Raw genomic sequence first — 27139 nt, forward strand, 5'->3', positions numbered from 1 at the left:
CACAATTGCGTCCGGCGGCGACTTGCAGAGCAATTTAATGGATTATGAAGGCGAGAAGCGCACAGCAAGTGGGAGGCACACATTGTGATGGAAATAGATTGCACACAAAATAGCCCAATCCTATTGCCACAAACTTTTTGTTCCTCTTACAGCTTGGAGCTCGCTGCAAGCCTGGCGGCTCTCACCTTGACATCCCTCACCTCTTGACGGACAGCCAAATCAAGCATGATCTCTTCACTACCACCCCCGACGACATGGACACGCACGTCCCGACTGATCTGCTCGATGCGAGCGCCCCGTCCAGTCTTGGAATAACCCGCTCCACCCATGATCTGTTGAGCCTCTCGGCAGACTTTCTCTAAGCATCTTGTGCTCATCACCTTCAACAAGGCCGTCATGCCGCCAACATTGACCTCCTTTCCTGTAACGCGTGAAGTCTCGATGATGTAGCACAGCTGTTCTAGGAACGCATGGGCGGGTTCGATTAAGAGTCCGAACGAGGCGATCTTTGATTTGATGGGAGCATGTTCGATCAGTTTCTTGCCAAACGTTTCCCGTTCGCAAGCATAGGTGTATGCATCTTGGGCGCAGACTCGGGCAAGACGGAGTGCCGCCGTGGCCAGCGACAAGCGCTCTGGGTTGAAGTTGGACATGATCAGCTGGAACCCGTGATTTTCTTGCCCAATGAGATTATCCGCCGGCACTTCGACGTCCTCGAAGGTGATAAAGGTCGAGCCTGAGATGTTAGCGGAAAGGATAGCAATGGGCAGGGCGACATATCATACCGCTAGCGTTGACTCCTTGGTTCTCCATCCTTCTTGTGGTAACACCCTTCGATTTCAGCGGCACAACCAAAAGGCTGATACCCCCATGGCCAGGTCCGCCCGTTCTCACGGCCGCTGTCACATAGTCGCACCATATTCCGTTGGTGATCCATTTCTTGCTACCGTTCACGATGTAACTGTTTCCTCGCCTCTCCGCAGTCGTCCTTATGTTTGCCACATCACTTCCTCCATCTGGTTCGGTAATACCTAGACAGAACCTGATCTCCCCTCTGGCAATCTTTGGTAGCCACCTTTGTCTCTGATCTTTCGTTCCAAAGCGGCTGATCGGCGGTGCACCGATCCCATTCCCCCCTCCTAAACCCCATATTGGACCACACCAACCCAGGCGAGAGAACTCATCGCCCACAATGACACCGCACCAGGTATCCCATTCGTGATAAGGAATTCCGGCAGGCTGCTGGACACCACCGGCGTCGGCTGGATCAACGACCGGGTGAACGATGGAGAACCCTAGCTGACAATATCGCAGACGGACGTCCTCAGGCACCTGTCCTGCGATCTCCCATTCTTGGGCATAGGGTGCGATTTCTGTGTCGACGTAGTTGCGGACAAAAGCACGGAGACGGTGGTGTTTCTCGGTGTAGTACGGGTTTTCAGGTAGGTCGAGCTGAGGGAGGAGTGGCTCGGAGAAGGGGGCAGGAGGAGTGGGAGCCATGGTAGGGCTGTTGCTATAGAGCCAGGTGGTCGGGAAGCTCGAGCTTCCAGCGTACAGCTGGCTACATTGTTAAAAATAAGCTGGAGATGGAGCAACACCTAGGTAAGGACCTTAGCACCCTTAGGTAGAGGCGCGGGGAGCAAAACACAAGATCGAGCCCGAAACAAGCCTCGGCCTCGAATGCTTGGCGATGCTAAACTAGAAATGGAAGCCATTACATCACCAAGACTTTGGCCTTCGTGTTTCGTTTCCCCTTCTGTGTGGATATCAAGGCACAGGCTCTGAGGTGAGGTTTCCATCGTTATAGCCCGTATCATGGCCTCGGATGAACCGAATTTATTCTGCTACCGGTAGAAATACTGATCAATCTCGAATGCGACGGTCGTTGATGGCGGTGGACGGGTGTTGTTGGTTGCCACTCCAGGCACCGTGAGACGCGACATTCGAAGATGGAATCCTTCAGAGAGTTCGTTGCCAATCAGGTTCTGGTTAAATCTGGCGAGGGCTATGCAGATACCACCGAAGATGGCTCCGCCAATGGTACGGACGGACAGGGCACAAATGAAGTCGAGATTGGCAAGAACGCTCCTCACACCGTGGAGGTCAACAAGTCCAATTCGGACGAGACGGAGAAGACACTGCCTCAGAAATATCCTCAGCTGTCAAATAACCCCCCAGAATCTCCACCTTTAGCACCAGGCCAAAGGCAGGTTGAGGATGATGAGGACGAATTTGATCTGTCCAAGTCCTTTCAACGCACAGCGAGCCCGTCTCCGACGGCACTGCAGCGTAATAGGGGCGCACTGGTCAGCAAAGTGGGAGAAGAAGGCGTCAGCAAGATGCACAAATTTACTCTCCACGAGACCGCCAACTATTACTACATTGTTGGTTCAGACCTGCTCGACTCAGCCTTCCGGATATTGAAGATCGATCGGACTTCAGAACCTGGCGAGCTCAATATTACGGAAGACGACATTGTGTACACCAAGAAGGAGACCCAACAGATTCTCAGTGCCATTGACGAAGGGAATCGAGCGACGGGCGGGCTGAAGATCAAAACCAGCTTCTGGGGCCTGCTCGGTTTCATTCGCTTCACGGCCCAATATTACATGTTGTATGTCACCAAAAGGAGTCAAGTGGCCATGATCGGTGGCCATTATATCTACCAGATTGACAAGACGGAACTCATGCCTTTGGTAACGGCGGCATCTACGCGAACAAAGTCGGATCGACACCTCGAAGAAACACGGTTTGTCGGTATCCTGAACAACCTCGATCTCACCAGGTCGTTCTATTTTAGCTATTCGTACGATGTCACTCGAACGTTACAGCACAACATCATGCGAGAACGGCAAGCACTCCAGGAGGGACTGACGCAACCTCACAAGCCGGACCACAATGATATGTTTGTCTGGAACCACCATCTCTTGCAACCCGCCAAAGAAGTTCTCAAGAATCCGTACGACTGGTGCTTATCGGTGGTGCATGGCTACGTCGACCAGAGCGCCTTGTCAGTGTATTGGGGCCGGGTCGTTTATGTGACGATCATCGCCCGTCGGTCGAGATTCTTTGCCGGCGCCAGATTCCTGAAGCGAGGTGCCAATGACCTTGGATACGTGGCCAACGATGTGGAAACTGAGCAAATCGTTTCCGAGATGCTGACCACTTCATTCCACGCCCCGGGTCCGGAGCTGTTCGCGAACAACAAATATACTTCCTACGTGCAGCACCGTGGCAGCATCCCACTACATTGGACTCAAGACAGCACAGGGGTCTCACCGAAACCTGATATTCATCTTAACGTGGTGGACCCCTTCTTCAGTGCTGCTGCCCTTCACTTCGACAATCTCTTCAAGCGGTACGGCACGCCCATCTACGTGCTCAACCTGATCAAGGCGCGCGAGCGCACCCCGAGAGAGTCCAAGCTGCTCAAAGAGTACACTCTCGCTGTCAACTATCTCAACCAATTCTTGCCCAAAGACAAGCAGATTGTGTATCATGCCTGGGATATGAGTCGTGCATCAAAGAGTAGAGATCAAGATGTCATCGGCAGCCTTGAGGCAATAGCGGAAGATATCCTCCCGCGGACGGGCTTCTTCCAGAATGGCAGTGACGAGGAATCGGGTCTCCGGCTTCAAACAGGTGTCGCAAGAACCAACTGCATCGACTGTCTCGACCGGACCAACGCCGCGCAATTTGTCATTGCAAAGAAGGCTTTTGGTTATCAACTTCAGGCGTTAGGAGTGATTGAGCATCCATCGGTCGAGTACGACTCTGATGCCGTGAACCTGTTCACCCACATGTGGCACGACCATGGCGACACGATAGCCGTGCAGTATGGTGGCTCACATCTGGTCAACACTATGGCCACCTACCGCAAGATCAACCAGTGGACGAGCCATTCGCGTGACATGGTCGAGAGCTTCAAGCGCTACTACAACAACTCGTTCATGGACGCCCAACGGCAGGAAGCGTACAACCTTTTCTTGGGAAACTACGTCTTTGCCCAGGGCCAGCCCATGCTTTGGGACCTCACCACAGACTACTACTTGCACCACTCCGACCCGCGTTCGATGTTTGGGAAACGGAGACCGAGTTATCGGCACTGGTACACGGATGATTATCTCGACCCGCCGCAAATGCCACCGTCACTGTGGCCGCGTGAGCTGCGCGACCGACCGTTGTCGTATTTCGATGACTATTGGGTCGAATACTACCGCCCCCTCGCCATCTCTTCATTCCGGAAGCTCTTTCCTTTCAAGATGCGCTCGAATTTACAGTACATCCCGATCAGCTCGACGTCGGTGGGAAAATACGACCTCAGCCCGTTTCGGGTGCGGACGGCGAATGACAGCGACGGAGAAGGACATGACAAAGGGCCAGGCACTCGGAAGGGTGTGAAGATAATTGCGCCGTCGGATGATACAACGTCCACGGTCGGAGGAGAAACGATGCTGTCGTCCGCCGACGGACGTCTAAAACCGGCCACTCCTGCAGCAATTGAGCCGACTCCGAAACCCAGCACTTTGGGGCCTTGGCTCGATGCACAGCAGCAACTTCACAACGCCCTGAGAGGCCGCCGATACACCGGGATCATCAAGGAGCCATCCTTTGAAGTCCAGTCAACCTCGGTGCCTAAAATTCCGAGACTGCCGACCACCACCAGTAGCGACCTGACTAACAGTTCTGTTCTACTGGGCCCGCCCACAAAAGCCGAACTGGCCCTTGATGCCTTCACATCCCTGATTGAAAACTCTCTCAACCCGCAGGTGCGCCAGTTGGACGAGTATCAGCGCTACGTCGCACACCCATCGACCATTCCGTTGGTGGTGTCCAGCGACATTGACTACTCCTCGGCGCCACTCGAATTCCTCGAGTACCTGTCCAAAACCACCTCTGACCCGGCCGATCACAAGGTGCTCAGGCACTTCGACGACGAACGAGGTGCGGTGACTCTGACGATGGAGGAGAGAGCTGAAGCCAGTATTGATGAGTATTACGAGTACGTGGCGAGTGGGCAGGTGGAGGAACCGCTGACCGTGAAGGAAGAGGACGGCGGGAAGAAGCGGTACAAGGCGTATAGGAAGTGGTTGAGGGGCAAGAGTCTGTTCAAACAGAGGCCCGTCGTTGGCGACGAGGTGTCAGGAAATGCCGATGGACCGGTCGTCGGGTAGCCGGGTGCGCGTTCGGAGTTAAATTTGTTGGGGGTTGCTGCTCACGGGCGGCGAGTCGACAGCGAGGTCATGGTGGTGTCAAGAGGACTTTCTTTTGTGTTGCGTCTTTCGTGATACCCGTCTAGACTGATATTTCCTGAGATTGTGGCGAGGCATTTGGGTTCTGTTTGTTCCTGCAGAATGACATGGGTGAAAGCCTGGTGTACAGGCACAAAGACACTATGCGCCCTTTCCATCTTGTTTGCATTTCCATCTTGTTTGCAGGTGTTTTGCACGGCTCGCCTGGACCCATCATGCCGGTATTGCTGGGATTGGCGATTCCTGGGATGAATGTTCTTCGAACGATGGCTCTACCCCTCCAACAACCCGTTCAAGTCTTTCTCCTCGGCCAGCAATTTCGCCTTGACGTCGCCCCATTGCTCCTTCCCCAGGACGTCTCGCAGCGTCTTTACCACTCCCTTGACCGCGTTCATTATCTCCTGTAGAGCCTTCGCGGTCCCTTCACCGGCGGCTGCCCCCTGCTCGTCGAAACAATTGCACCAGCACGCGACACAGGCCCGGAGAATCTCAGCCCACCACTTATCCCTGACCCGGGGCGCGCACACTTCGACCACCACGGCCAGGACATCCAACAACGCGAGCGCCATCGCCGGCGCGGCGAGGACGAACGGGTCCATCAAGGCCACCCGCATCATCGGCAACAGGGTCTGGAGGTGCTTCACGGCGTGGATGCCCAGCCGCCGAAATATGAGTGGGATCTGCTTGAGCAGGAACGTCGTGAGTGGCGCGGAGATGGTATTTGAAAATGAATCTGTCGCGGAAGACAGGTGGGATAGGGACGCCATGATGCCGTGTCGGTAGAGCTTTGTGAGCATGGCTTCTCGGGCCATGAAGTCCTCGGCCATAGCCGAGGTCGCCCCGGCGTCAGATTTCTTGCCTATAGAGATATCGACTCCCTCGGTCATGGCGACTTGGAGCTTGACGAACCGTGCTTCCACGAGCACCAGATACGCCGGGTAGAGCTCCCTTAACACCAGCAGACTGTCTTCCTCGGGCGTCAGGGTGGGCAGCAGCAGGAAGTTCGTCTTAAGCGCGTCGACGAACACGTCCGTCAATCCCGTGCGTCGCAGCATGTCGCTCTGCGTCGAGACGAGCGTCGTGCATAGCAAGCGTAGTAAGAGACAGCCGTCGGATTTGAACTGGGGAGACGCATCGTCGATCATGTTGAGAATGGGCGGGACCAGGAGGTGGAAATGCGCCTCGATCGTAGATTTCTGCGCCGGTTGGGGCAGCAGCGAATAGCTTTGCAAAATATACTTCAGTAACGGCACCGTGAAGGGTGTCCTCTTCCACGGTCTCTGGTTTTCTTCTTCCCCATCGGCGTCAGCTAAAGGGGTGAGAAAGCGTGCTGCTGCTATCGACGGCGGCGGCCCCGGGACGAGGTTCTTGCGACCCGTCGATGTCAACTGTGGGTGCTTTGTGCCGGTGAAGAGGGGCTTGATGATCTGTGTGAGAAGGTCAAGCAGTGCGGCAGGCAGGTCGTGTGCATGGTTGTGGTCACCATCGGACGGGATGCTGGGGATTATGGATTGAGCCTGTCGCCGCAGTTCGGCGCTTTGAGGGCGTTCACGCTGGGGATCTTGTGCGAGCACGTTCAGGATCTCGGCCCTATCCATCTTTTGTAAGTGGCCAACGGCACAGGATGAAGAGGAAGAGAATTCATATTCAGTCGGCGAGGCTGTTCATTTTTCCTGGTGGCGGGGTGGTAGCCAATCAGAGGGCCAAGTTTCGGGCAGCGTCGTTCATCCTTCACTGGAGTTTTTCAAGCGTCGCCAACGAGCAGTCGACAAGATACATTGACACCTAATTGATTTCATTTCTGACAAGGCATAAATAAAATACTACCGGATCGAGGCAGTCGACGGTGCCCTACAGTTTTGTGTACTGAGAATCCCAGAGATGTGGCTTGCCGTAGGGCGGTAATTATCTGTTCAGTCGACTCTTTAGGGCTCTGGGTTCACCTCACAGTGTCAGAGTCCTCACAATACCACGGCCATCTCTTTCTCATTCTACCCTGAGACATACAGTTATACATATATCGCTCTCGACGACATATCAATGAGCTCTCCAATAGCCATGGCTTCAAGCCCAGCCTAATCAAGGCCCACACGCACAAACGGCGGGAAGATTGTCGTTCGGGGCTTAGTTCAAAGCTCCCCTTCCCCCAGACCTCATTCTCCCAATCGGCACCGGCGTCACGTCACGTCAGACTCGGGCTGAAGATAAGCAATCATGGAAAAGCGTGGCCATCAATTGGATAACGGCAATGAATTTGTCGACATAGCCAAAAAGGCTTCACTGCATCTTTGTTCAGCACATGCGTTGATAGGCGTCTCCCCGTTTACGTTTTACCATTTCACATCAGAAGATTTCGATAGGGCGGCCGGGGCCCAGTCCGACCATCGATCGCCAATGCATCTGCTCTCAGATGGTTTGCCCACTCTAGGGACGTGTGGTCCGTCCAGGCCACCGGTATCTGGGATGGGGCTGCTCGTGGATATGTTGACTAACTGCATGTCCGCATGTTTTTTGGCCCTGTTCCATAACTAGCCTGTGTTGGTTCTCCAAGGTCTGGGCTTTTGTGTCCTCTTCTTTTGACGACAATCTAGCAAGATTTTGGACTCCCGAAAAGAATACACTGCTTTGCTGATGAGCCATGCGAAGATATAGCTCCACCGGTAAGTCTCGGTCGTGATAGCCGCTCAGAGATAATCCACGCTCACGAAGCGGCTCGACAGAAGAAGATCACGACCGACGGCGTTCAGCAGTGGCATTGATGAGCGAGGAAATCCAACGGGAGGAGCCCAACGAGCACACGGGGCTGCTGCCCAAGAAGCGCCACGATGCCGACCAAGCGTCCAGCCAGGAGGAAGGCGAGGTGCTGGACATCCTCCCAGAAGGCGAGACGCCGAGGCGGAAGCTCATTCTGCACGAATTCTGGGTCCTGTTTCGAGGCTCTATACCCGTCATCCTGGCCTACTCGCTACAGAACTCGCTGCAAACGGTATCAATCTTGATCGTCGGCCGCGCATCACCCCAAGATCTCTCCACTGCGGCCTTCTCTTACATGTTCGCCATGTGTACCGGTTGGCTGATTGGGATGGGAGGGTCGACGGCCTTGGACACGCTGGCGAGTTCCACGTTCACCGGAAGTAAGAACAAGCATGACTTGGGCATCCTGCTACAGCGGGCCTTCATCGTCCTGACGCTGTTCTACGTCCCCGTCGCCATCTTGTGGCTGTGTTCGGAACCGGTATTCAGAGCTCTGGGCCAAAGTCCTCAGCTGTCGCATGACAGTTCAAAATTCCTGAGCTGTCTGATCCCCGGCGGACTGGGGTACATCTACTTTGAGACCATGAAGAAATACCTTCAAGCCCAAGAGATCATGCGTCCAGGCACCTATGTGCTTCTGATCACCTCCCCCATCAGCGCGTTGCTGAATTACCTGTTTGTCTACGTGGCCGGCTGGGGCATCTTTGCCGCTCCATTTGCAACCGGCATCGGCTACTGGCTGTCGTTCCTGGGCCTCGTGCTCTATGCCAAATTCGTGGCCGGCGGGGAGTGTTGGGGCGGCTGGACCAAGAGATGCCTCCAGAACATGGGAGTTTTCGCCAAGTTAGCATCGTTGGGGGTTATTCATGTGGGCACCGAGTGGTGGGCTTTTGAGATTGTTGCTTTGGCGGCCGGTCGACTGGGAGAAATCCCTCTCGCGTCCCAGAGTGTCATCATGACCGCAGACCAAGTCATGAACACCATCCCCTTCGGCATTGGCGTTGCCGCCAGCGCACGGGTGGGCAACATGCTCGGTTCCCGCAATGCCAAAGGAGCCGCACGGTCGGCCAACGTGGCGGCCTGGCTGAGCATGTTCATGGGAGCCCTGGTGTTGGCCGTCCTGATGGGCACGAAGAACGTCTTTGCCAAGATCTTCAACGACGACGAGCGGGTGGTCAAGCTGACCGCCCACGTCTTGCCGTACGTGGCGCTGTTCCAGATCGCAGACGGGCTGAACGGTAGCTGTGGTGGTTCTCTCCGAGGCATGGGCCGCCAGCATATTGGAGCTGCCGTCAACATCGTCAGCTACTATTGCGGCGCCCTCCCCCTGGGCATCTGGCTCGCCTTCCATGGCTGGGGCCTCCCGGGACTCTGGGTCGGCCAGTGCATTGCCCTGTATCTGGTGGGGATTGCCGAATGGGCCATTGTGGCGTTCAGCAACTGGGAGCACGAGGTCGACAAGGCTTTTGCCCGGATGGACAAGGACGAGCTAGTGGAGGGAGGTCACGCAACGGCGTCTGTGGCAGCACCGGCGGGGAATGGGCCTCAATAAGCAAATGAATGATACATGATAAACATGATACATGATGCATGGTACATGACGACACCCAAGATAGATAGATAGATAGATAGTACCGAGTAATATAGATCATAAAACGTAATCTGGTGCTGGGAGTGGGACAGCCCTAATACGGCGACACAAGCTTCCTCTTTGGGTTAGCGCGGCCGTGCGTGGGTCCCGAGGGCCTCGATTTGAACGTCGGACAAAACCCTGCACATGATACGAGCTTCTCTCTCTCTCTCCCTGTCGTCCATTTTCCATTCCCACTGATAAGCACCTCATCAGTGACTGCGTCACCCCTTCAATGACACACAACATTCGCTCACACCTGTGGTTTCTGACATCTCGCCGCTCAAGTCCATCTGCATGCCCCTCGGATGGACTTGCGCGCTGCCTGCCTCCGCTTCCACCCAAGCCCATGTGGCTTCGTTGCTTGCTCACCGGCTCTTTGCCACACCCACCCCCCTCCCCGCGATATGCTCGAGAGATGGTTGTTCCGAAGATACTGTAGGTTTCCCAGAGCCCTGGTCTCGGCCTCTGGACTCGGCGTCGGCTGGGACATTTCTCATGCCGTCATGATTTGGCGATTCCTCTTGTCAACAATGGCGGGGCGTGCATTGATAGCAGAGCTTCTGTCTTGCTCGGAAGTCTCCCGCGCCCACTGACTTGTCATGCATGGAAGCTTTAGGTAAGAGGAAATCCCAATCTGCATCATTGGATATGGGCCAGGTAAGGTGCCGGAGCTGGAAGCTATCTGCAGGAACTCACTGGCTGGGAGGGAGCTGGGTTACCTAGCTCGTGGGAAAAAAATAACAACAAAGCTGTGCTCACTCCTGGAGCTCCGAGTTCCTGCTTCGTGGGGTGTCGTGCTTTTCTCTCGAAAGCTCTTCTCTCTCTCTCTCTTCAAGTTTTTCGCTGATTGAGCTTTCATCGTGGTGTGGTGTCTGGAACGTGATTAACCTCTCTCACACTCACAGCATAAGATGCTGTTCAAGTCATTTGCTCTCCTGGCGTGTGCCAGCTGCGCGCTCGCGCATGGCGACCACGGCCACGAGCAGACTCCCATCGAAGGACCGCACAAGTCTCTTTGGTACAACACCCTACCAGGTGACGGCGGCACACAGGTGAGCATAAATACGGGAGTTATATGGCGACAGGGATGAGTTTCATTGACACTCTTGCAACCCAGGCCGACTCTGTCTTCTCTGGCATCTCGACCTTCGGCCGCCTGCCCTACTTCCCCTGCCTGACCAGCGACGAAGAGAAATATGACATCGCATTCCTGGGTGGGCCATCCAACCGTCGATTTTGGATCTCTCTCCTCCGCAGACGAGACCTGAAGAGCTAATTGCGTCTACAACAGGCGCGCCATTCGACACGGGCACCTCGTACCGACCTGGAGCTCGATTTGGACCCAGCGGGATCAGACAAGGTTCTCGACGCCTCAACCTCTAGTACGTTCTATTTTCGTGTCTGCTCACAGGCTTACTTTGCGATTGGATCAAAAGGCTCACGAAAGCTGGGATTTAGCGGCGGGTATAATGTGTACGTGGCTGGTCCCTCCTCCTCCTGCTCCTCCTCCTCCCACTCTCCCCATTCGCCCTGTCGTCTCATGCGCACGCTCAAGATTGAAATGCTGGAGTTGTGCAAGAGGACGAAGAGGAGCAAGAACAACAAACACCCCAGCAATAGCCGTGGTAGAAAGGAATAAGACTAACTAACGTATTGGGAGATGATATGCAAACAGACCGATGAAATCCAACCCCTTCAACTTCTGGGGCAAAGTCATTGACTGCGGCGACATCCCAGTCACCTCGTGAGTGCCTACCTACCACCTTAACCCCGGCCTTTCAAAGCCCAGACCCAGGTTTCGGTTTCTGTGCACGTTCTGACGATGGGAACGCTAGGTACGACAACCACTACGCCCTGCAGCAGATCGAAGACGGGCACAATACGCTGCTCATGCGCACGCCCTACACCGCCGCGAACGAGCCGGGCATCTCCAAGGCCGGCAAGACGCTCCCGCGCATCATCACGCTGGGCGGCGACCACACGATCACGCTGCCGCTGCTGCGGTCGATCAACAAGGCGTACGGGCCGATCAGCGTCATCCACTTCGACTCGCACCTGGACACGTGGAAACCCAAGGTGTTTGGCGGGGCGCCGTCGAAGCAGGCGGCCATCAACCACGGGACGTACTTCTACTGGGCGTCGGAGGAAGGGCTGCTGGCCAACGACAGCTCGATCCACGCGGGCATCCGGACGACGCTGTCGGGTCCCTCGGACTACGAGAACGACGGCTACTGCGGGTTCACGCGGGTCGAGGCGCGCGAGATCGACACCATCGGCGTGCACGGCATCGTGCGGCGCATCCGCGAGCGCGTCGGCACCGACCGCCCCGTGTACCTGTCGATCGACATCGACACGCTGGACCCGGCGTTCGCGCCGGCCACCGGCACGCCCGAGACGGGTGGCTGGAGCACGCGCGAGCTGCGCACCATCCTGCGCGGGCTCGAGGGCCTCAACTTCGTCGCCGCCGACATCGTCGAGGTCGCCCCGGCCTACGACACCAACGCCGAGCTGACCACCATGGCCGCTGCCGACGTGCTCTACGAGGTCATGACCATCATGGTCAAGAACGGGCCCTTGACCAAGGAGGCCGCCCAGGGCCGGGACAAGCCCGACGTCTTTGCCCTGCCTGAGTTTGCGGGAGAACTCAAGTAGGAGAAAGAGGAAAAAGGAGGAGGAGGTGGTGGTGGGGCCTGTTGCCGAGAGGAGCACTGGTGCCATGGTGGTGTGGCGACGGACATGGTGTGGAAGGGGGCGGAGTGAGGGAGAGAGACAGAGAGGGGGAGAGAGAGAGATGCACGGGTAGACAAAACAATATAACAATATAGGAAATACACAGCGCCCTGGCAGCTGTCTACAACGTATAATGGAATGATTCCTCTGCAAGCGTAAAAAGGGGGCCAACGAGTAGCAATCAATGCCAAACCGACGATGGATGAGACGAGCAGGAGAGACCGGAACAAGATAAAGCAAGAGGCACGCCCAAACGAGAATTCTCTTTGCCCATCATTAGCGGTCTGGTCTGGTAATACATTGCACAAAAAGGTCGAAGCGCTACGCAGAGCCAGCGTGCGTGAAGCAGACTAAGTAGAGTCTCATGCCCATCTGTCTGGCAAGGGCAGGGTTGGGGTTGGGGTTGGGGTTGTTGTATGTCTATCAAACGTGTCGCTTCTTTGTGTCTTTCTGGAGGGTATTTCGGCTGCTGCTGCTGCTCACACGCTGCTTGCATCTTCGTTCACGCTCATCATGTTCAAGGCATCCCCTCTCCTCACGTCCATAGATGTCTGGAATCACTGTTCGCCGACCAACTGCTTTGTGGATCCTCCTGCTTACACGGGAATATTCTCTCTCTCTCTCTCTCTCTCTGCATGTCGTCGTCCCTTGTTGTTTCGTGCTTGAGCCCATCGTCTATTAAGGCCATTGTATGACCACATCCACCCCAAGATGTGACAGTTCTGGGACTCTAGTCGTGTATTGGGGGCAAGATCGTGCGCCGTCTCTTGTTTAGAGGAAGTAATCTGGCGTTCTTCGGCTGACCATTGGTTCGCCTGCTCGAGGACATGGATCGAATTGCAAGCTGGAGATCATTTCTGTCAGTATAGCGATCGGGAGCAGACAGGAATTACACTTACAACGTATACTTAAGATGCTCGTCAATCTCCATGATGGCAGCCTGGTTACCACATCTGTAACAGTAGTTGGGCGCACTGAAGATGGTCACCACATTTCGATCCTGGCTCCAGTTGTAGCCCTCCATGACCAATTGATGAGCTCTCGCCACCAGCGTCAGGCCGTTGTTGTGGTTGAATGCTTCTGAGATGTCTTGCCCGAATGTGTAGCCAGCTCCTCTTGGGCTGATGCCCCATCCGCATCGGTCGTCCGGGTCGCTCCACAAAAGATCACACATGGGCCCTTCATGAGGGACTTCTTGAATTCTGTCAAGCGACCGGATGTTATCGAGGGTGTCGATGCTGGGGGAAAGCCCGCCGTGCAGGCAGAAGATCTGGTTGTCGATCAGAGCAGTGAGGGGGAGGTAGTCGAAGAGATCGGTGAAGTATTTCCAGACGTTGGCGTTGCCATATTTTCGCAAGCACTCGTCGTAGAAACCATAGACCTGGGTGATCTGTCTGGACTCATGATTACCACGGAGGATGGTGATGCGGGCAGGATATCGGATTTTGAGGGCGACAAGAAGGGTCACGGTTTCGACGGAGTAGTAGCCACGATCTACATAGTCTCCTGTTTATCGTTGTCAGTAGGTGTGGACAAACTGACACAGTCTCTTTAACCCACCCATAAAGAGGTAGTTCGTGTCTGGGTTCGGACCGCCAATGCGGAAGAGTTCCATCAAGTCGTGGAACTGGCCATGAATGTCGCCGCAGACAGTAACGGGACATTTCTGCGCAAAGTCAGCTATCTGGATAGAGAGCCTCATATCACCAGAACAGAGAACTCACCACTGGCTGTACGTTTGACTCCTCCTGGAGAACTTCTCTAGCCTGCGGGCGCTCACATCAGCCTGTTGGCTTGCACATGGTTGCAGGCCTTCCTTACTCTATCGCAAAGTCTTGATACATCACTCTCCGCCAACTGTTTGCAGTCCATCAAGCTCTCAATCCAGCCATCGAGGGTCGGTATTGACTGCGGGTCAGTGGCAGGAGACAAGCCGTGAGGCTGTGTTGGTTTCCCCACGTCAACGTCCATCTTTGTATCCATGGTTGAGCGTAGATCTTTCAGAATATCAAATGGAACGAAGAATGGCAATGGACAAGGACGAGAGACGAGTCGCGGAGGGGGATCGGAGGGTGGTCGTGTGCTTGGGGTGGGATGGTTTGTTGTGGTCTCCGTCCAGGAGAAACGAACGCAGCGCGATCGAACGGGGGAGTGGCGTGTGATGGAAGGCCAGGCGTAGAATGGAAGTGGAGAGAAGTTCAACTGGCTTCGATATTTGTCACAAGCACACGCTGAACTGAGGTTGCTGTGCTATTGGGCTGTGGTCAACTTACTGCGGCCATGACATACCTGGTCGAAATCCTGCCACAAGGCATGTACTCGGACCTAATAATCCACTAGCCCGCTTCGGTGCTTAGCATCTCGGAATACCTTCTCAGACGGGGTATCATAGCATGATATTGTGCTACGCAAGTCTAGAGTGCGGATTTAGGTTGATCCGAGCCTGATATGGGTAGAACTTCCCCTTTTATTACTCCCTCCCTCCCTCTATTAATGTTTCTCTTGTAATCCACTGGCAGTTTTGATGGATGCATGGGATGGGACACACACCCGGGATCCCCCCTTCGTGGTTCCCCAGTTTCCGCCACAGCAAAGAGGTAGCCGAACTTAGCAATGAGGCTCGCTCGGCCTCCTGCCAACATTCTTACCTGGGGACTGGCTGTGCGTTTGGAGCCTGTGTGGTCGGTGGAATTGCCACTATCGTGTCGTACTTTGATCTCAAAAATGAAAATGCAACGAAGCGTCGGGACATGGACATGACCTCGCTAGGAGCTAGCGCTCTTTGGGCATTGAAGACATCGGCAACAAGCACCCGGATTTTAACTACATGACGTGAACGGAGCAGAAGCGATGAATGCAGAGAAAATGAGACTGGAAGTTGTCGTTCATTGTGCCTGTGGGGGACAAAGAGGGAGAATCGTGATTCGCAGGACGAGAGGGTTTCAAGAAAGACTGGTAACAGCATACGAGGCAATCAGATTGTTAGTTAGTTGTAAGACAAATATCATTCATTCATTCCTCCACAAGATCTGAAGACCTCTCGCTGACTAGGACCAACTATTGTGCCTGTAGCAAAGCCTGGGCTTTTCCCCAACACTTGCTGCCTCGCTTCTCAGCCTCCCCGATCCTACGGTCCTGGAAGTTCGTCTAAGCTGCTCGAGCCGGCCTTCTATCGCCCTAGACTCAAACAAGGCCGACGCCGTTCCCTGGCACTGATCAATATATGTATCGCTCCGAGGTTCGCTTTCGGGCTCGTCCCGATTGTCGGCAAGCGAAAGCCGCGATGTGATGATAGAGGACTGATTGACAGGTCGCAAGGTCTCTCGAGGAACCGACTCAGACAGCTTAGCCAGTCTCACAACGGACTAACATTTGACTGTGGTTAGCTGTTACGTCTCACGCATCCTCATTGAAAAGGAGGCAAGTTTCTCCTCCTGTGGCACACTCTGGTCCTTGGCATCATCCATATACCGATCCTCTGCTCACCAGCTCCGAAATAAGACAGTGCAGAAAGAGGAAGGATGCCTCACGCGTCATCAGAAGGTAGGTGTGTCAAGAGGAGAAGGGCCACTCCCTCATTATCTGAACAATGTGGAAAAGCTGATCAATTCCACGATAGAGACTGGGCTCGTGGGCATTACTCGCCAGTTGGCCGAGTTTGTATACCAAACGACATGGGACGACATCCAGCCCATCCGCAATGTGCTCGAGTGCGGCCTCTTAGATTACATTGGACTTGCCTCGTACGCGGTCGACCACGTCACCTCGAGCCAGGCCTTCATTGAAGCAGTCAACAACCTGTCCGCCACCGGGCCCGGTTCGGCCCTGGGCCTCTCACGCCGGTACCAAGCGCAATACAGTGCCCTGCTGAACGGGACCTTGGTGCACTCCATGGACTGGGACGATACCAACAGCGTCGCGTCCCTGCACCCGGGTGCCTCTGCCATCTCAGCGGCCCTGGCGCAAGCCGAGCTGGAGATGAGTGCCGCCAGCGGCCGCAAGGTGGCGGGGCGCGAGTTCCTCACGGCCGTGGCGGTGGGGTATGAGGTGACATGCCGCCTGGGACGGTCGATCAGCGACGTGCTGCACCGGATGGGCTTCCACCCGACGTGTGTGGCCGGAGTGTTTGGCGCCGCCGCCACGGCCGGGAAACTCGCAGGCTTCGACGCGAGCCAGATCGAGCACCTGTTCGGGGTGGTTGGAAGTATGGCCAGTGGATCGCTTCAGTGCTTAGAGAACGGCGGATGGAACAAGCGCTTTCACCCTGGGATCGCGGCGCACAACGCTCTGCTGGGCGTGCAGTTTGTCAAGGCCGGTATGATGGGCGCGACCAAGGCCATCGACGGCAAACGCGGCCTGCTGTACTCGTACGCGCGGCTGCCCGAGCCCGACCTGCACATCGTCGAGGCGCTAGGCTCGTTCTGGGAGACGTCCAACACGGCCATCAAGCCGTACCCGTCGTGCCGGCTAACGCACGGGCCGATCGAGGCGGCGTACGCGCTGCGCAAGCAGTTTCCGGACCGGGACGCGGCACTCGCGGACACCACGGCCACCATCGAAGTCACCGTCGGCCGCAAGGCGTTCATGGGCGTCGGGGCCACCGCACCGAACAAGATCCGACCGACCAACATCGTCGAGGGCCAGTTCAGCCTGTACTTCCAGTTCGCGGTGGCGTGGCTGTATGGGCGCAACACGTGGGACATGTACGCGCTGCTGAAGGACGAGGCGGTGCTGGCGCTGTGTCGACGCATCACGGTGCTGGTCGACGACGACCTGCGCGACGGCTCGCTGGTCACCGTGGCCCGGCTGGGCGACAAGAAGGTCAAGGTCGAGTTCCCGCTCGGCGAGCCCGAGAACCCCATCGGCCTGCCCGAGGTCGAGAAGAAGTTCCTCCCCATGGCCGAGAAGGTCTACGATGTCCAGGGCGCCCGGGACATCCTGGACTTGTTCTACGGCCTGGAGAACCAGCCCGACCTGAGCGTCTTCACCCAGGCCCTCAGGAAGTGAGATCTTCAATCCAGCCTTGTGGGTACGGAGGGTAGATCTAGATAGTTAGTTATTCGACAGAGGGGTATCTGTAGGGATCCTGAACTCTGACATACTCCCACAAAGCATGTGGTGATCCATTTGTATCTTTGAGGGTTCTGTATTTATCTCACTCGCGCCCGTATGCTGTCGGAATCTTTTCATTCCAAAACCAGTCCTGGCTCGCTCCAAGGCTCCACATCGGCGTTCAAGAAGGCGAAAGGGAATGCAATTCCGGATCACGAGAACTCTGAACGCTCTGGTGCCATATGGGCAATCTTATTGTCGCTGGCATCTAATAAGAGGCACCTATATACAGGTCCCTAGACTCGAGTTCTGCTCTCAATGTGCCTCGCTCGTGCGTATTGAATTCAAAGCTCGTAGGGAATGCCTGAGATCCTCAGTCAACGGCAGCTTCATGAGCGGCATGTACTGCTGGGATCCATGGACGTCGCTTTCCATGTACCCGCCGGAGCAGCTGAGCTGGCCCCCACGCGTCCTGGGCAGGGTGAGCTTGAACGCCAACGCCTGGTCGAAGAAGCCGCAGTAGACGACTTCCTCTGCCGACCTCCCGAAGAGCTGGGCCATGGCATCCCTGCTCAGGAGCCCGGACGATTTCACCGCTTTGTAGACGGCGGGGTCGTCAAAGATGACATCAAACGTGAGCTGGAATGGTCCTGCGTTCTTCGAGCGGATGACTTTTGCCACGTCTCGGAGCGATTGGGGATCGCTCGTCGTTCGAACCGCGTGCGCCGTCCCGTTTTGTGCGGCTCGTTTTGTAATGCCGTTGGCAGCGACCTTGGTCTCCAACACTGGAATCGTTCCGTTGGAAATCGAGACTCCAGGCGGGGAGACTGGGATGACTATTGTTTCCGAGGTAAATAATCCATCCTTGGTGTGGTCTTTGGCGACTGTTTTGCCTTCACCGTTTGATATGGAGTGGCTGTTTTCTTCCCCGTCAACCAAATTCATTAGGTGATAGATGGAAAACTCGCAGCAAGGACCAACATCCAATTCAGTCACCCCGCCAATACCGAATGCAAAATTACCCGAGGTCGCCATCTGTCCTTTGTAAGGGGCCATGAGAGCAATACACCCGTGCCGTAGATGCAACACTTTTGGCAAGCGCTGGTGAGTCTGCGAGAACTTCTCCCACGATGAAGACTTCTTTGGAAGTCCAGGTCTCATCATTACAAGTCGATCCGGCGGCCCCCGTCTCCGGAGCACCGTAGATGTGAAAGTCGAGTGTCCACTTGGCATCCATGTCTCTGTGTTGGCGGGCAACCCGGTTCTTGCCTGCCTCAAGATATTCATGTATCTGCCCGATCAGAATCGGGTCCCTGAATGATCCGATAAAGAGGTTACGGTAACCAATGACGCGAGCGCCTTCCAGTTTGACCGTATAAGGTGATCCTTCAGAGGTTGAGAAATGGAAGTCTCCTCCCCGGACTCGTACGGAAATTCCGTTCGGCAACTGCTCGTAGGCGGTGTGCGTGAGGTCCAGATATCCTCCTGGGCCATACAGGATATCGGGCCGGGATTTCTCGTAAAGGGTGTGTGCAGCAACGCTGAGAGGGACACACTTTGCCATCGGATCCAGGGGCGAAATGTCGAATGTACCGTCTTTGTACATCACGGCTGTTGCACCGGATGATTTAGGCGTGGCACATAGACCACCGCATTCCATGATCTTTCCCATGTGATAGAAACCTCCTAATAAGTTGATGCCAAGTGAATTGAAGGGTGAGGATGAAGACTTGACACAGTTCATGGCACAAAACGCGACAAATATCGCCGGATCATATGCACGTCCTGCAACGAGTATGTCAAAATCGGGGTTCGAATGCATAGCGTTCAAGATTGGCTCCGGGCCCATTTGAGCCAATCCGTGGAGTGGCTGTTATTTCTTCACTTGTTAGTTGAGGGACTTCATCTCCACATCCAGATATGTCGCCGGCCACAAGTTTCTTCTCTACAACTTCTTTGGACAATTCAGAATACACGGCAAGAACCTTCAATTCCCTCGGGCTGTATGGCCACCGTTAGTGTTGAAAACTCCCGGGTATTGAAATCGGGAATGACCAGTTGAGCGACGAGCTGATCTCTTTGATCATCTCAATGAAGAGATCGACATGCTCGTTGCTACCGTCTCCCCCAACCGACGACACGAGAACAGGCACGTGATAATTGATGATAGCTCGAACCAGCTTGGTTAAGTCCCTTCGGTAGGATGCCTCGGGGCAAGTCATGGACCCCAAAGCAAACTTCGAAGGGCCAGAATCCGTTGAGCCAGAGTCCATAACAACGGCCAGAGGGAGGGGCGGGGTGATCTTGGTCAGTTCGTCCAGTTTGTTCGTCAGGAGATGTTCTTCGAAGCCATAGCCCAGCATCCCCAGTGGAGTGACAATGGCACAGAGCGGCTCCTGAGTTTGCTGCAGTGTTGATTCAGCGCCATTGGCAGAGGCATCAATCGATGGTATTGCCATTGGTGCTATCGTGTTCAAAGACATGCTTGAAAACTGTCGAAAACACGCTTTGACTTAACTTCTGTTAGTTATTTCGAAGATTTTAGAGACAAAGGAGCAGACCATGACAGTGATGGACCAACTGAAGCGATGAGGCAATGATTTCTCATTTCAGGATCGCTAGGTCCCAGCTCATCAGAGGCCGACACGTCCAGATCACGGTGAGCTGACATCGGCAGCGTGTAGATTCCATGCCGCTGCGAACGATCCATTTTCTCGGCTTCAGGGACCCAAGCACCATGCGTCGGCGCCGGTTTGATGGACGATAAACATGCCCAAGCTCGGCCACCATTGTCGGTCTCAAGGTTGTGTTTGCTAACAGTAGAGGAGCCTTGACGTGGAGTTGGAATTTCTACGACGACCACGTGACGCTCCCCGAAATTCGGCGAGGCTAGCATCGGCCCCGAATCTCGCTCGGCTGCAGCCCCTTTTTGCTCTTTGTCCCGCCGCCTGCCATTGTCTCCATGCCGTCTTCCTCTGGCCGAACCCCTCATACACGATGTCGTCTATGAGTATGAAGGCTGAACGAGGTTGCTAAGGTCGGCTGAGGCTTCTCTTGCCACTCTACCATCTTGTGGATCAGATGATATGACATGAAAGACCTGGACGGTAGAGTCCGATATAAGAGATGCGATCGCTGTCATGTTGAACTGACATCCACTGACCCCTTCGAAGAACTAAACTACAGGATCAGCTCTTGAGGAGAGAAATGGCAGAAAATCAAACTGAAACGAAGCTTCTGGATCGAGGTAGGTTCTCGTGCGTGTGCCTGTTCAGTGTTGCTCTGCAAGTATTCTTGAGATATACTAAATGACTGTCGCCGCAGAATGGCTGGCCGTGGATGCTCAAAACAACCCTGACAGATGGATCCACAGATTCACAGAGGAAGAGCTCAGGGACATCGATCATGCTTTGCAGACCACGCTGAGCAAAGGCCACAAGACTTGCGAAACGATGACCAAGGAGGATTTCCCGTTAGGTCTATCCGAGAAGCCGTTGCAGCAGGTCCTCGAGCATCTAGAGAATGACATGGGGCTCTTTGTCTTGCGCGGCATCCCTGCAGAGAAGTACACAAAGGCAGAGATGAGGATGATTTACTGGGGAATCGGCCTGAACATGGGCGTGGCAGTGTCGCAAAGTGGAAAGGGAGATGTTCTTGGTGATGTCAAGAACTTCGGCGATAACATCCACCCATCCTCCACGACTGGTCGCGGATACATGTCTCGCGTCCATCTGTCATTCCATACCGACAGCTCGGATGTTGTTGGTCTTATGGTACTTCAAGTCGCCAAGAGTGGCGGGCTCAGCATGATTTGCAGTTCGGTAGCCGTGAGGAACGAAATTGCCCGGCGCCGGCCCGACCTACTCAAGGTCTTGTACGAAGACTTCTACTGGAGCTGGAAAGGAAACTCTCCCCCTGGAGCTGGTCCATACTATAAGATTCCCATCTTCAGCGAGGAAGGCGGACGCTTCTCATGCCGCTACATTCCACCACACATCTTCACCGCTCAAGAGTACCCTGAGATCCCTCGTCTCACCGAGCAGCAAAAGGAAGCCATCATGTTGATCACTCAGGTCGCCAACGAAGAGAAATTCCACTTTGCCATGATGTTCGAGCCAGGAGATATACAGTTCTTGAACAACCACATCACCTTGCATGCCCGCACCGAGTTTGAGGACGGGGACACGGAGGAGACAAAGCGACATTTGTTGCGAGTATGGCTGTGTCCCCCCAACAGCCGGAAGCTGAGCCCCAAGGTCGTCGATTTCTACAGAGATGAGAGGCCAGGAACAGTGCGAGGAGGTTTCCATTCACAAACAGGCAAATACGTATTTGAAACGACTGTCCAGGGATGATTGGTAGTCGAGTAGGTAGGAGTAGTCGAAATAGCCTCAGAACATTTACCAGAACAACAACAATTACAACTCGAGACTTGCCAGCTTCAAGCAATGAGATGAACCCATTCAGTAGGCTTTCTAGTCCAGTCCACAGGATAATATTCTAGGCGAACATGACGTCCAGTCTGGAAGTATTTCGATTGGGAGCCTCGGCACATGGCCTTGGAATGCCTACAGGCCTTTTCTTTCTCCTCCGCCCACTCACTTTCTCCATTCCCTTTAACCACTTCAACCTGCTTAATTCAGCTTGACGGCTGTCCAAGCGATCAGCTCACTGACTTGTCATTTGGAGCGTTGTTGTGATCACAGGCCTGGAAACTTTAGAAGTTCTGCCAGAGCCCAGCGCCAGTTCGCCAACGGAGCGACCGTACGATGGCTAGGCCAGCTGCATGTATCACCTGCCGACAGAACAAGGTATGCTTAGGGCTGCTATGGTTGCGATGGCACCCAAAGTTGTCTGTACATGCGTACCTGACACAATCAATAGCTCCGTTGCAATGCATCTTCTACCTTTCCAGCGCCATGTTCGAGATGTGGAGCACGAAACATTGCCTGCAGGATTGATCTAAATTACAAGCGAGTCCCTACAAGGAAGTATGTGCCCAGGCTCAGGACATACGCCGTTGTGACACACGCTAACAAACACACTGTCGGGTCGAACAACTCACTCAAGAACTCGACAGGCTCAAGTCAGGTCTCCAGATGCCAGGAGAGAGCGAGAAATGGCCCAACCAAGCTCTGCCAACTCAGCTCAGCACATCTACCGGCGGTGACACCTCCCCAAGAGCCGAAGCTATCCCTGAGTCTGCTTCCACGACACCGCTCAAAAAGTCTCAGAGTGGCCATGACAAGGCTTTCAAGTTTGAGGATCTTGTTCTGCAAAAAGCTGATGTGGATGACCTGTTTCGAGAGTACGTGCCTCGACAATGGGACATTAACCACTTGAAGTTGGAACCTTGCATTAACGGTCCTTATACACAACAGATACTTTCTCCATTATCATCAGCAGCTCCCAGTCATGGACGTGAAAGCTGAACCTGCCGTCATCATGGATGAGAGTCCCCTTCTGTTTTGGACCATTATCTTCACAGCTTGCCGAAATCTCCCATCTCAGCAACATCATTTTCGAAGTTTATGCAACAAGCTGGCTGGCCTTTTGGGTCAACTTATGATGTGTCGTCAAGATTCAATCTACACAATACAAGCACTGCTCATATTGAGCGTGTGGCCTCCACCGACTGCACGACAATCTGACGATATGCGGTGACTGTACAATGGTATGGCCATGCAGATGGCATTGCATGCCGGATGCCACCGTGTTGGTTACGAGCATGAGTATCATGCATTCACCTATTCCAAGTCGCCCTCAAATGAGCGGAGCCATACACGAATATGGCGCTGTTGGTGCTTTGCCAATGCACTGTACGCGAATCATCACCAATCCCCCCAGTGTATGCTGTGCTAACCATGTTCAGACTTAGCTGTGAACTTGGACTCCCTTCTCTGGTCCCCTTTGATGCACTCGAGATCAAGCCTCGGGATGAAGCCGCTCTGCCTGCAGACTTCATCTCCAAGCTTCGAATTGTCTTATACGTTAGTCGAATTAATGACACTTTGGGCGACAATACTTGCACCGATGGTAGCTACCGATTGAGGATGGTTCGCCTATTGGAGAAGGACATCAACTCGTTGGGATCTGGACTTCGCCAGTCCCCAGCGCAATGGGATCCCTCTGTCGAGTTCGTGTATCTGGGTGTCCTTCTTAACCTATATCCTTTCTGTCTCCGTTGGTCGTCACTTAGCGACCCCGACCATTCGATAATTCAAAGTTCCGCCGCGCATGCTGCCGGCCAGCTGATCAAGCTTTATTCGAGCTCGCCATTACCCCTCGTCGGGACACTAAGTTCTCAGCCATGCCTGCAGAGATATTTACCTAAATTCTATCTTCGATTCCACGTCATCGCACTCCTTATGCTCCTCAAGATCTCCGCCCTCAATCAGATCTCTTTACGAGAACTTGGCGAAGTGGACGACGCGATTCGACTTGGCCACGGAGCGCTCGTGTCTGGATCTTCCTCCGAAGGCGACGAATTTCACAGGGCCGCGAGCGTAGTGGAAGTCCTTTGCAAGAAGGGCGTGATTGACTCCGTTCGAGGCAAATCATCCGTCGAATCCCGCTTTGGCGCCTCACTGTGGCTTGAACTCATTGCTACTGCGATCCGCTGGCGTCGTCAGAATTCGAAGAGGGGTCCCAGACCACCAGACAGTGGCCGCGGCAATGTCGATAACAACAACAATAATCAGGGGAGCAGCACAGCCCCATCATCAAGCGTGAACAGATCTGTCGGATCTATGGATGTAGCTATGTCAGGATCTACAGCAGCTGATGGCGTAAATGCGACTATGGCAGACGTCCAAGGAAACATGAATCTGTTCCCCTTCAGCATCGAGGACTGGTCCGCCTATCTAGATATTACAGAAGCCGATCTGGGGTTAGGCTGCGACTCCGGTTGGTGGGGAGGATTTGGGGGGCTGGAGCGATGAAGTAATGTTCCCTCCATACGAGATATCTATTCCCAGCCTTATTGTTAAGTTTTCAGTCGTGGCAAAGTCCACCCTACAGTTCTCTCTTAAATCATGGCCCGCTGACTGCTTGGTAGTACGTAGTCGGTCACGCAGGCCTGCGGAGTTCGCAAGCCTTACCGATCATGGACGAGACTAAGAATTCGAACATCCAGTCAGCGTCGACGCAGGAGCCGGTGTCGTGTTGTTCTTCTGATCTGAAAGAGTATCCCGATGAGGCGCTGTCAATCATCTTGTACACCGGGCCGAGTATCGGGGTCGGCCGACCAGATCAGGGACTCGGTAGGGGTGAAGTTGTTTTCGGCAACGAACTCCCCCCGGATTATCATCCCCAGTATCCAAGCAATGCCTCCACAACTCCATTGTTGAAATCCGGTAAACGCAGGGGATTTTTCTCGTTGAACAACTCTCTGAAGCCATATAATTTCGACATGAATTCATGGCTTTTGTGGTCCTCCTCCCAGCCCCCCTCTCAAGTTCATGCAGGAGTCCTCTGGGGACAGAATCATTATACGTGTGTGAAACCGAGACATTGTCATCATGAGTGTCGTGCCACCGGAAAATACAGATAAATTCGAACTCGAAAGGCTACATGATCTCGCCATCCATCATGAATATGCCTCTTCCGTAGTGAAGAAAGACCAGAAGGTTCACACCACGACCGCTGAGAGTCCAGCTCTGACCGACTCGGACAAGGGGAGCAGCTCTCCTACCGCTCTGAATCAAACTGTATGGACAGTCAAGACCTTCCTTGCCACCCTGGCATTGGCAGGCCTTTACGTTGGATCTCAGATACCCCTATATTTCGTTGGAGCAGCATTGTCATATGTGGCTGCCGACATTGGCGGTGTCGAAGCATCTTCATGACTGTCTGTTGCTTACGTTCTGCCTCTCGCAGCTGTCGCTCCTTTCTGTGGCTACCTACAGGATCTACTAGGACGCCGGAATATCACATTCGCTTGTGGTGTTGCCATTATGATGGGCTGCTTGATCGTAGCCACTGCTCATCACTTCCGCGAAGGTATCGTGGGCATGGGCTTTGCTGGAGCGGGAGCGGCAATAGGAGAGCCCAGTGCTCTTGCCGGGTGAGTGAATCAATCTCTTTCCAGGCCGGCCTGGATCCCTTGACCCCGTTCCAACTAGTAAATACACCTAGGACATCCGAGCTAGTGCCTGTCAACAAGCGTGGCACGTATCTGACGCTAGTCACTGGCTTCGTCCTTCCTTTTACTCCATATGTGGTTTATGCTCAACTTCTATCTGCATATCATACGTGGCGCTGGGGCTTGTGGATCTGTTTGTTCGTGTGTTCCAATACTATGTCATCCAGCCCAAGCACTACTAACTGGTTATCAGAATATGGAACGGATTCTGGTGGTTGGTGCTGTTGGTCGTCTACTTCCCCGAATCGCAAACAAGGGCACATGGAATGATGTCAAAAGAGGCCTTGAAGAAGATTGACTACATTGGCGGAATCACCTCGACCACAGGCCTGACCCTTATGTAAGACCAGTCTGCGCTACTTCATTATGCAATACCCCCCTGACATGTCGCAGCCTGGTTGCACTCGAAGCTGGAGGCTACTCCCATTCGTGGAACAGCGCATATACCCTTGCTCAGCTTCTGCTCGGGATTGCCTTACTTGTTGCATTCGTGGTTTGGGAGTGGAAATACTGCAAAGATCCTATGGTCCCCCACGAGCTATTCACCGGACAGCGCATCGTGGCCATCGCATATGGGATTGCATTTGTTGCAGGCAAGCCTTCCCAGAGATTCAAAGACCTAAAAAACTAATGAAGTCTCTGCAGGCATGAACTTCTATGCCATGATCAACTTCTTCCCGCTGGTCTTCCAAAGGGTCTTTACCCCGGACCCTATCAAAGTCGGTCTTAGGGATCTGGGTCCGGGCATCAGCACCACCCTGGGGGCTGTCGTTGCCAATTCCTCCCTGTCGTGGTTCCGGGGCCACAACCGAGAGATCCTGCTGGCCGGATGTGTTATCATGAGTATGCACGCCACTTTCCTGCCGCCGTGCCACCAAGCATGACCGAGGCTTTTTTGTGCATGCTAACGCCTTTCCTCCAGCTGCATTCGGCGGAGCTTTCGCCGCCGTGACACCGGACCGAGAAGGCCTGGCGATAGGTCTCGGGATAAGCACGGGCTTGGGCGTGGGGGCGGTCCTGGTACCGGCTGCCACTGTGGCCATCACGGTGGCCCCGGACACGTCAATTGCGACCTGTGTGGCGCTTTCACTGACTATCCGCGCTGTGGGAGGGAGCATTGGCGCCGCCATCTACTACAACATCTTCGTCAACAAGCTCAAGTCCAAACTCCCCGCGTATGTCGCGCGGAGCGCCGTTCGAGCGGGCCTCCCCGTGGCCGGGGCGGCGGAGTTTGTCGAGGTCTTCGTAGGCGGATCTCTCGCCGAGCTAGCCAGACTTCCCGGGGTGAACAAACAGATCATCGCCGCCGCGTCGTTGGCCAGCAGGTGGGCGTACGCCGACAGTCTCAAGTACATTTGGCTGACCAGTATCGCGTTCGGCGGCTGTGCTATCGTCGCTTGCATGTTCCTGGGCAATGTCTCCAGGTACATGACTGACCGGGTTGCGGCGAGGATCAGAGAATGAATACGAGAGAAGCAAGGCGAACAGCCTAGACGGAGAGACAGAGGTGGTGTGGTCAAGGGTTGGTGAGGCCGAAGAACACTACCAATTTGGGGAAGGGCTGTAGTATATGGA

The 27139-nt window shown here is 54.4% G+C and overlaps 14 protein-coding genes across 14 annotated transcripts; 9 read left to right on the forward strand and 5 right to left on the reverse strand.

Annotated features, from left to right (window-relative positions):
* Positions 1 to 146: 146 nt before the first annotated feature.
* On the reverse strand, positions 147 to 1500 carry AYL99_00805 (hypothetical protein; the record flags this gene model as incomplete). The annotated part of the gene is made up of 2 exons (XM_018832321.1): positions 147 to 736; positions 786 to 1500. The coding sequence occupies 2 exons, from the start codon at positions 1498 to 1500 to the stop codon at positions 147 to 149; spliced, it is 1305 nt and encodes a 434-aa protein (XP_018698200.1).
* Positions 1501 to 1949: 449 nt separating this feature from the next.
* Positions 1950 to 5174, forward strand: AYL99_00806 (hypothetical protein; the record flags this gene model as incomplete). The annotated part of the gene is made up of 1 exon (XM_018832322.1): positions 1950 to 5174. The coding sequence occupies one exon, from the start codon at positions 1950 to 1952 to the stop codon at positions 5172 to 5174; it is 3225 nt and encodes a 1074-aa protein (XP_018698201.1).
* A 350-nt stretch (positions 5175 to 5524) lies between these two features.
* On the reverse strand, positions 5525 to 6850 carry AYL99_00807 (hypothetical protein; the record flags this gene model as incomplete). Its single annotated transcript, XM_018832323.1, has 1 exon — positions 5525 to 6850. The coding sequence occupies one exon, from the start codon at positions 6848 to 6850 to the stop codon at positions 5525 to 5527; it is 1326 nt and encodes a 441-aa protein (XP_018698202.1).
* Positions 6851 to 7890: 1040 nt separating this feature from the next.
* On the forward strand, positions 7891 to 9558 carry AYL99_00808 (hypothetical protein; the record flags this gene model as incomplete). The annotated part of the gene is made up of 2 exons (XM_018832324.1): positions 7891 to 7912; positions 7973 to 9558. The coding sequence occupies 2 exons, from the start codon at positions 7891 to 7893 to the stop codon at positions 9556 to 9558; spliced, it is 1608 nt and encodes a 535-aa protein (XP_018698203.1).
* A 992-nt stretch (positions 9559 to 10550) lies between these two features.
* Positions 10551 to 12291, forward strand: AYL99_00809 (agmatinase; the record flags this gene model as incomplete). The annotated part of the gene is made up of 6 exons (XM_018832325.1): positions 10551 to 10691; positions 10757 to 10853; positions 10931 to 11021; positions 11098 to 11112; positions 11315 to 11383; positions 11475 to 12291. The coding sequence occupies 6 exons, from the start codon at positions 10551 to 10553 to the stop codon at positions 12289 to 12291; spliced, it is 1230 nt and encodes a 409-aa protein (XP_018698204.1).
* Positions 12292 to 13140: 849 nt separating this feature from the next.
* AYL99_00810 (serine/threonine-protein phosphatase PP2A catalytic subunit) lies at positions 13141 to 14352 on the reverse strand (the record flags this gene model as incomplete). Its single annotated transcript, XM_018832326.1, has 5 exons — positions 13141 to 13213; positions 13269 to 13875; positions 13930 to 14035; positions 14094 to 14135; positions 14191 to 14352. The coding sequence occupies 5 exons, from the start codon at positions 14350 to 14352 to the stop codon at positions 13141 to 13143; spliced, it is 990 nt and encodes a 329-aa protein (XP_018698205.1).
* Positions 14353 to 15890: 1538 nt separating this feature from the next.
* On the forward strand, positions 15891 to 17376 carry AYL99_00811 (hypothetical protein; the record flags this gene model as incomplete). Its single annotated transcript, XM_018832327.1, has 2 exons — positions 15891 to 15912; positions 15989 to 17376. The coding sequence occupies 2 exons, from the start codon at positions 15891 to 15893 to the stop codon at positions 17374 to 17376; spliced, it is 1410 nt and encodes a 469-aa protein (XP_018698206.1).
* A 360-nt stretch (positions 17377 to 17736) lies between these two features.
* Positions 17737 to 18366, reverse strand: AYL99_00812 (hypothetical protein; the record flags this gene model as incomplete). Its single annotated transcript, XM_018832328.1, has 1 exon — positions 17737 to 18366. The coding sequence occupies one exon, from the start codon at positions 18364 to 18366 to the stop codon at positions 17737 to 17739; it is 630 nt and encodes a 209-aa protein (XP_018698207.1).
* Positions 18367 to 18439: 73 nt separating this feature from the next.
* On the reverse strand, positions 18440 to 19904 carry AYL99_00813 (hypothetical protein; the record flags this gene model as incomplete). Its single annotated transcript, XM_018832329.1, has 3 exons — positions 18440 to 19206; positions 19307 to 19422; positions 19477 to 19904. 3 exons carry the CDS (start codon positions 19902 to 19904, stop codon positions 18440 to 18442), a joined length of 1311 nt encoding a protein of 436 aa, XP_018698208.1.
* An 825-nt stretch (positions 19905 to 20729) lies between these two features.
* On the forward strand, positions 20730 to 21776 carry AYL99_00814 (hypothetical protein; the record flags this gene model as incomplete). Its single annotated transcript, XM_018832330.1, has 1 exon — positions 20730 to 21776. The coding sequence occupies one exon, from the start codon at positions 20730 to 20732 to the stop codon at positions 21774 to 21776; it is 1047 nt and encodes a 348-aa protein (XP_018698209.1).
* A 744-nt stretch (positions 21777 to 22520) lies between these two features.
* AYL99_00815 (hypothetical protein) lies at positions 22521 to 24362 on the forward strand (the record flags this gene model as incomplete). The annotated part of the gene is made up of 2 exons (XM_018832331.1): positions 22521 to 22729; positions 23294 to 24362. The coding sequence occupies 2 exons, from the start codon at positions 22521 to 22523 to the stop codon at positions 24360 to 24362; spliced, it is 1278 nt and encodes a 425-aa protein (XP_018698210.1).
* A 579-nt stretch (positions 24363 to 24941) lies between these two features.
* AYL99_00816 (hypothetical protein) lies at positions 24942 to 25268 on the forward strand (the record flags this gene model as incomplete). The annotated part of the gene is made up of 1 exon (XM_018832332.1): positions 24942 to 25268. One exon carries the CDS (start codon positions 24942 to 24944, stop codon positions 25266 to 25268), a length of 327 nt encoding a protein of 108 aa, XP_018698211.1.
* Positions 25269 to 25376: 108 nt separating this feature from the next.
* Positions 25377 to 26195, forward strand: AYL99_00817 (hypothetical protein; the record flags this gene model as incomplete). The annotated part of the gene is made up of 4 exons (XM_018832333.1): positions 25377 to 25486; positions 25558 to 25701; positions 25758 to 25904; positions 25958 to 26195. The coding sequence occupies 4 exons, from the start codon at positions 25377 to 25379 to the stop codon at positions 26193 to 26195; spliced, it is 639 nt and encodes a 212-aa protein (XP_018698212.1).
* Positions 26196 to 26226: 31 nt separating this feature from the next.
* AYL99_00818 (hypothetical protein) lies at positions 26227 to 27028 on the forward strand (the record flags this gene model as incomplete). The annotated part of the gene is made up of 2 exons (XM_018832334.1): positions 26227 to 26407; positions 26487 to 27028. 2 exons carry the CDS (start codon positions 26227 to 26229, stop codon positions 27026 to 27028), a joined length of 723 nt encoding a protein of 240 aa, XP_018698213.1.
* Between the last annotated feature and the right edge of the window lie 111 nt (positions 27029 to 27139).

The sequence above is a fragment of the Fonsecaea erecta genome, assembly GCF_001651985.1.
Source record: "Fonsecaea erecta strain CBS 125763 chromosome Unknown Scaff1, whole genome shotgun sequence".
Classification (NCBI taxonomy): domain Eukaryota; kingdom Fungi; phylum Ascomycota; class Eurotiomycetes; order Chaetothyriales; family Herpotrichiellaceae; genus Fonsecaea; species Fonsecaea erecta.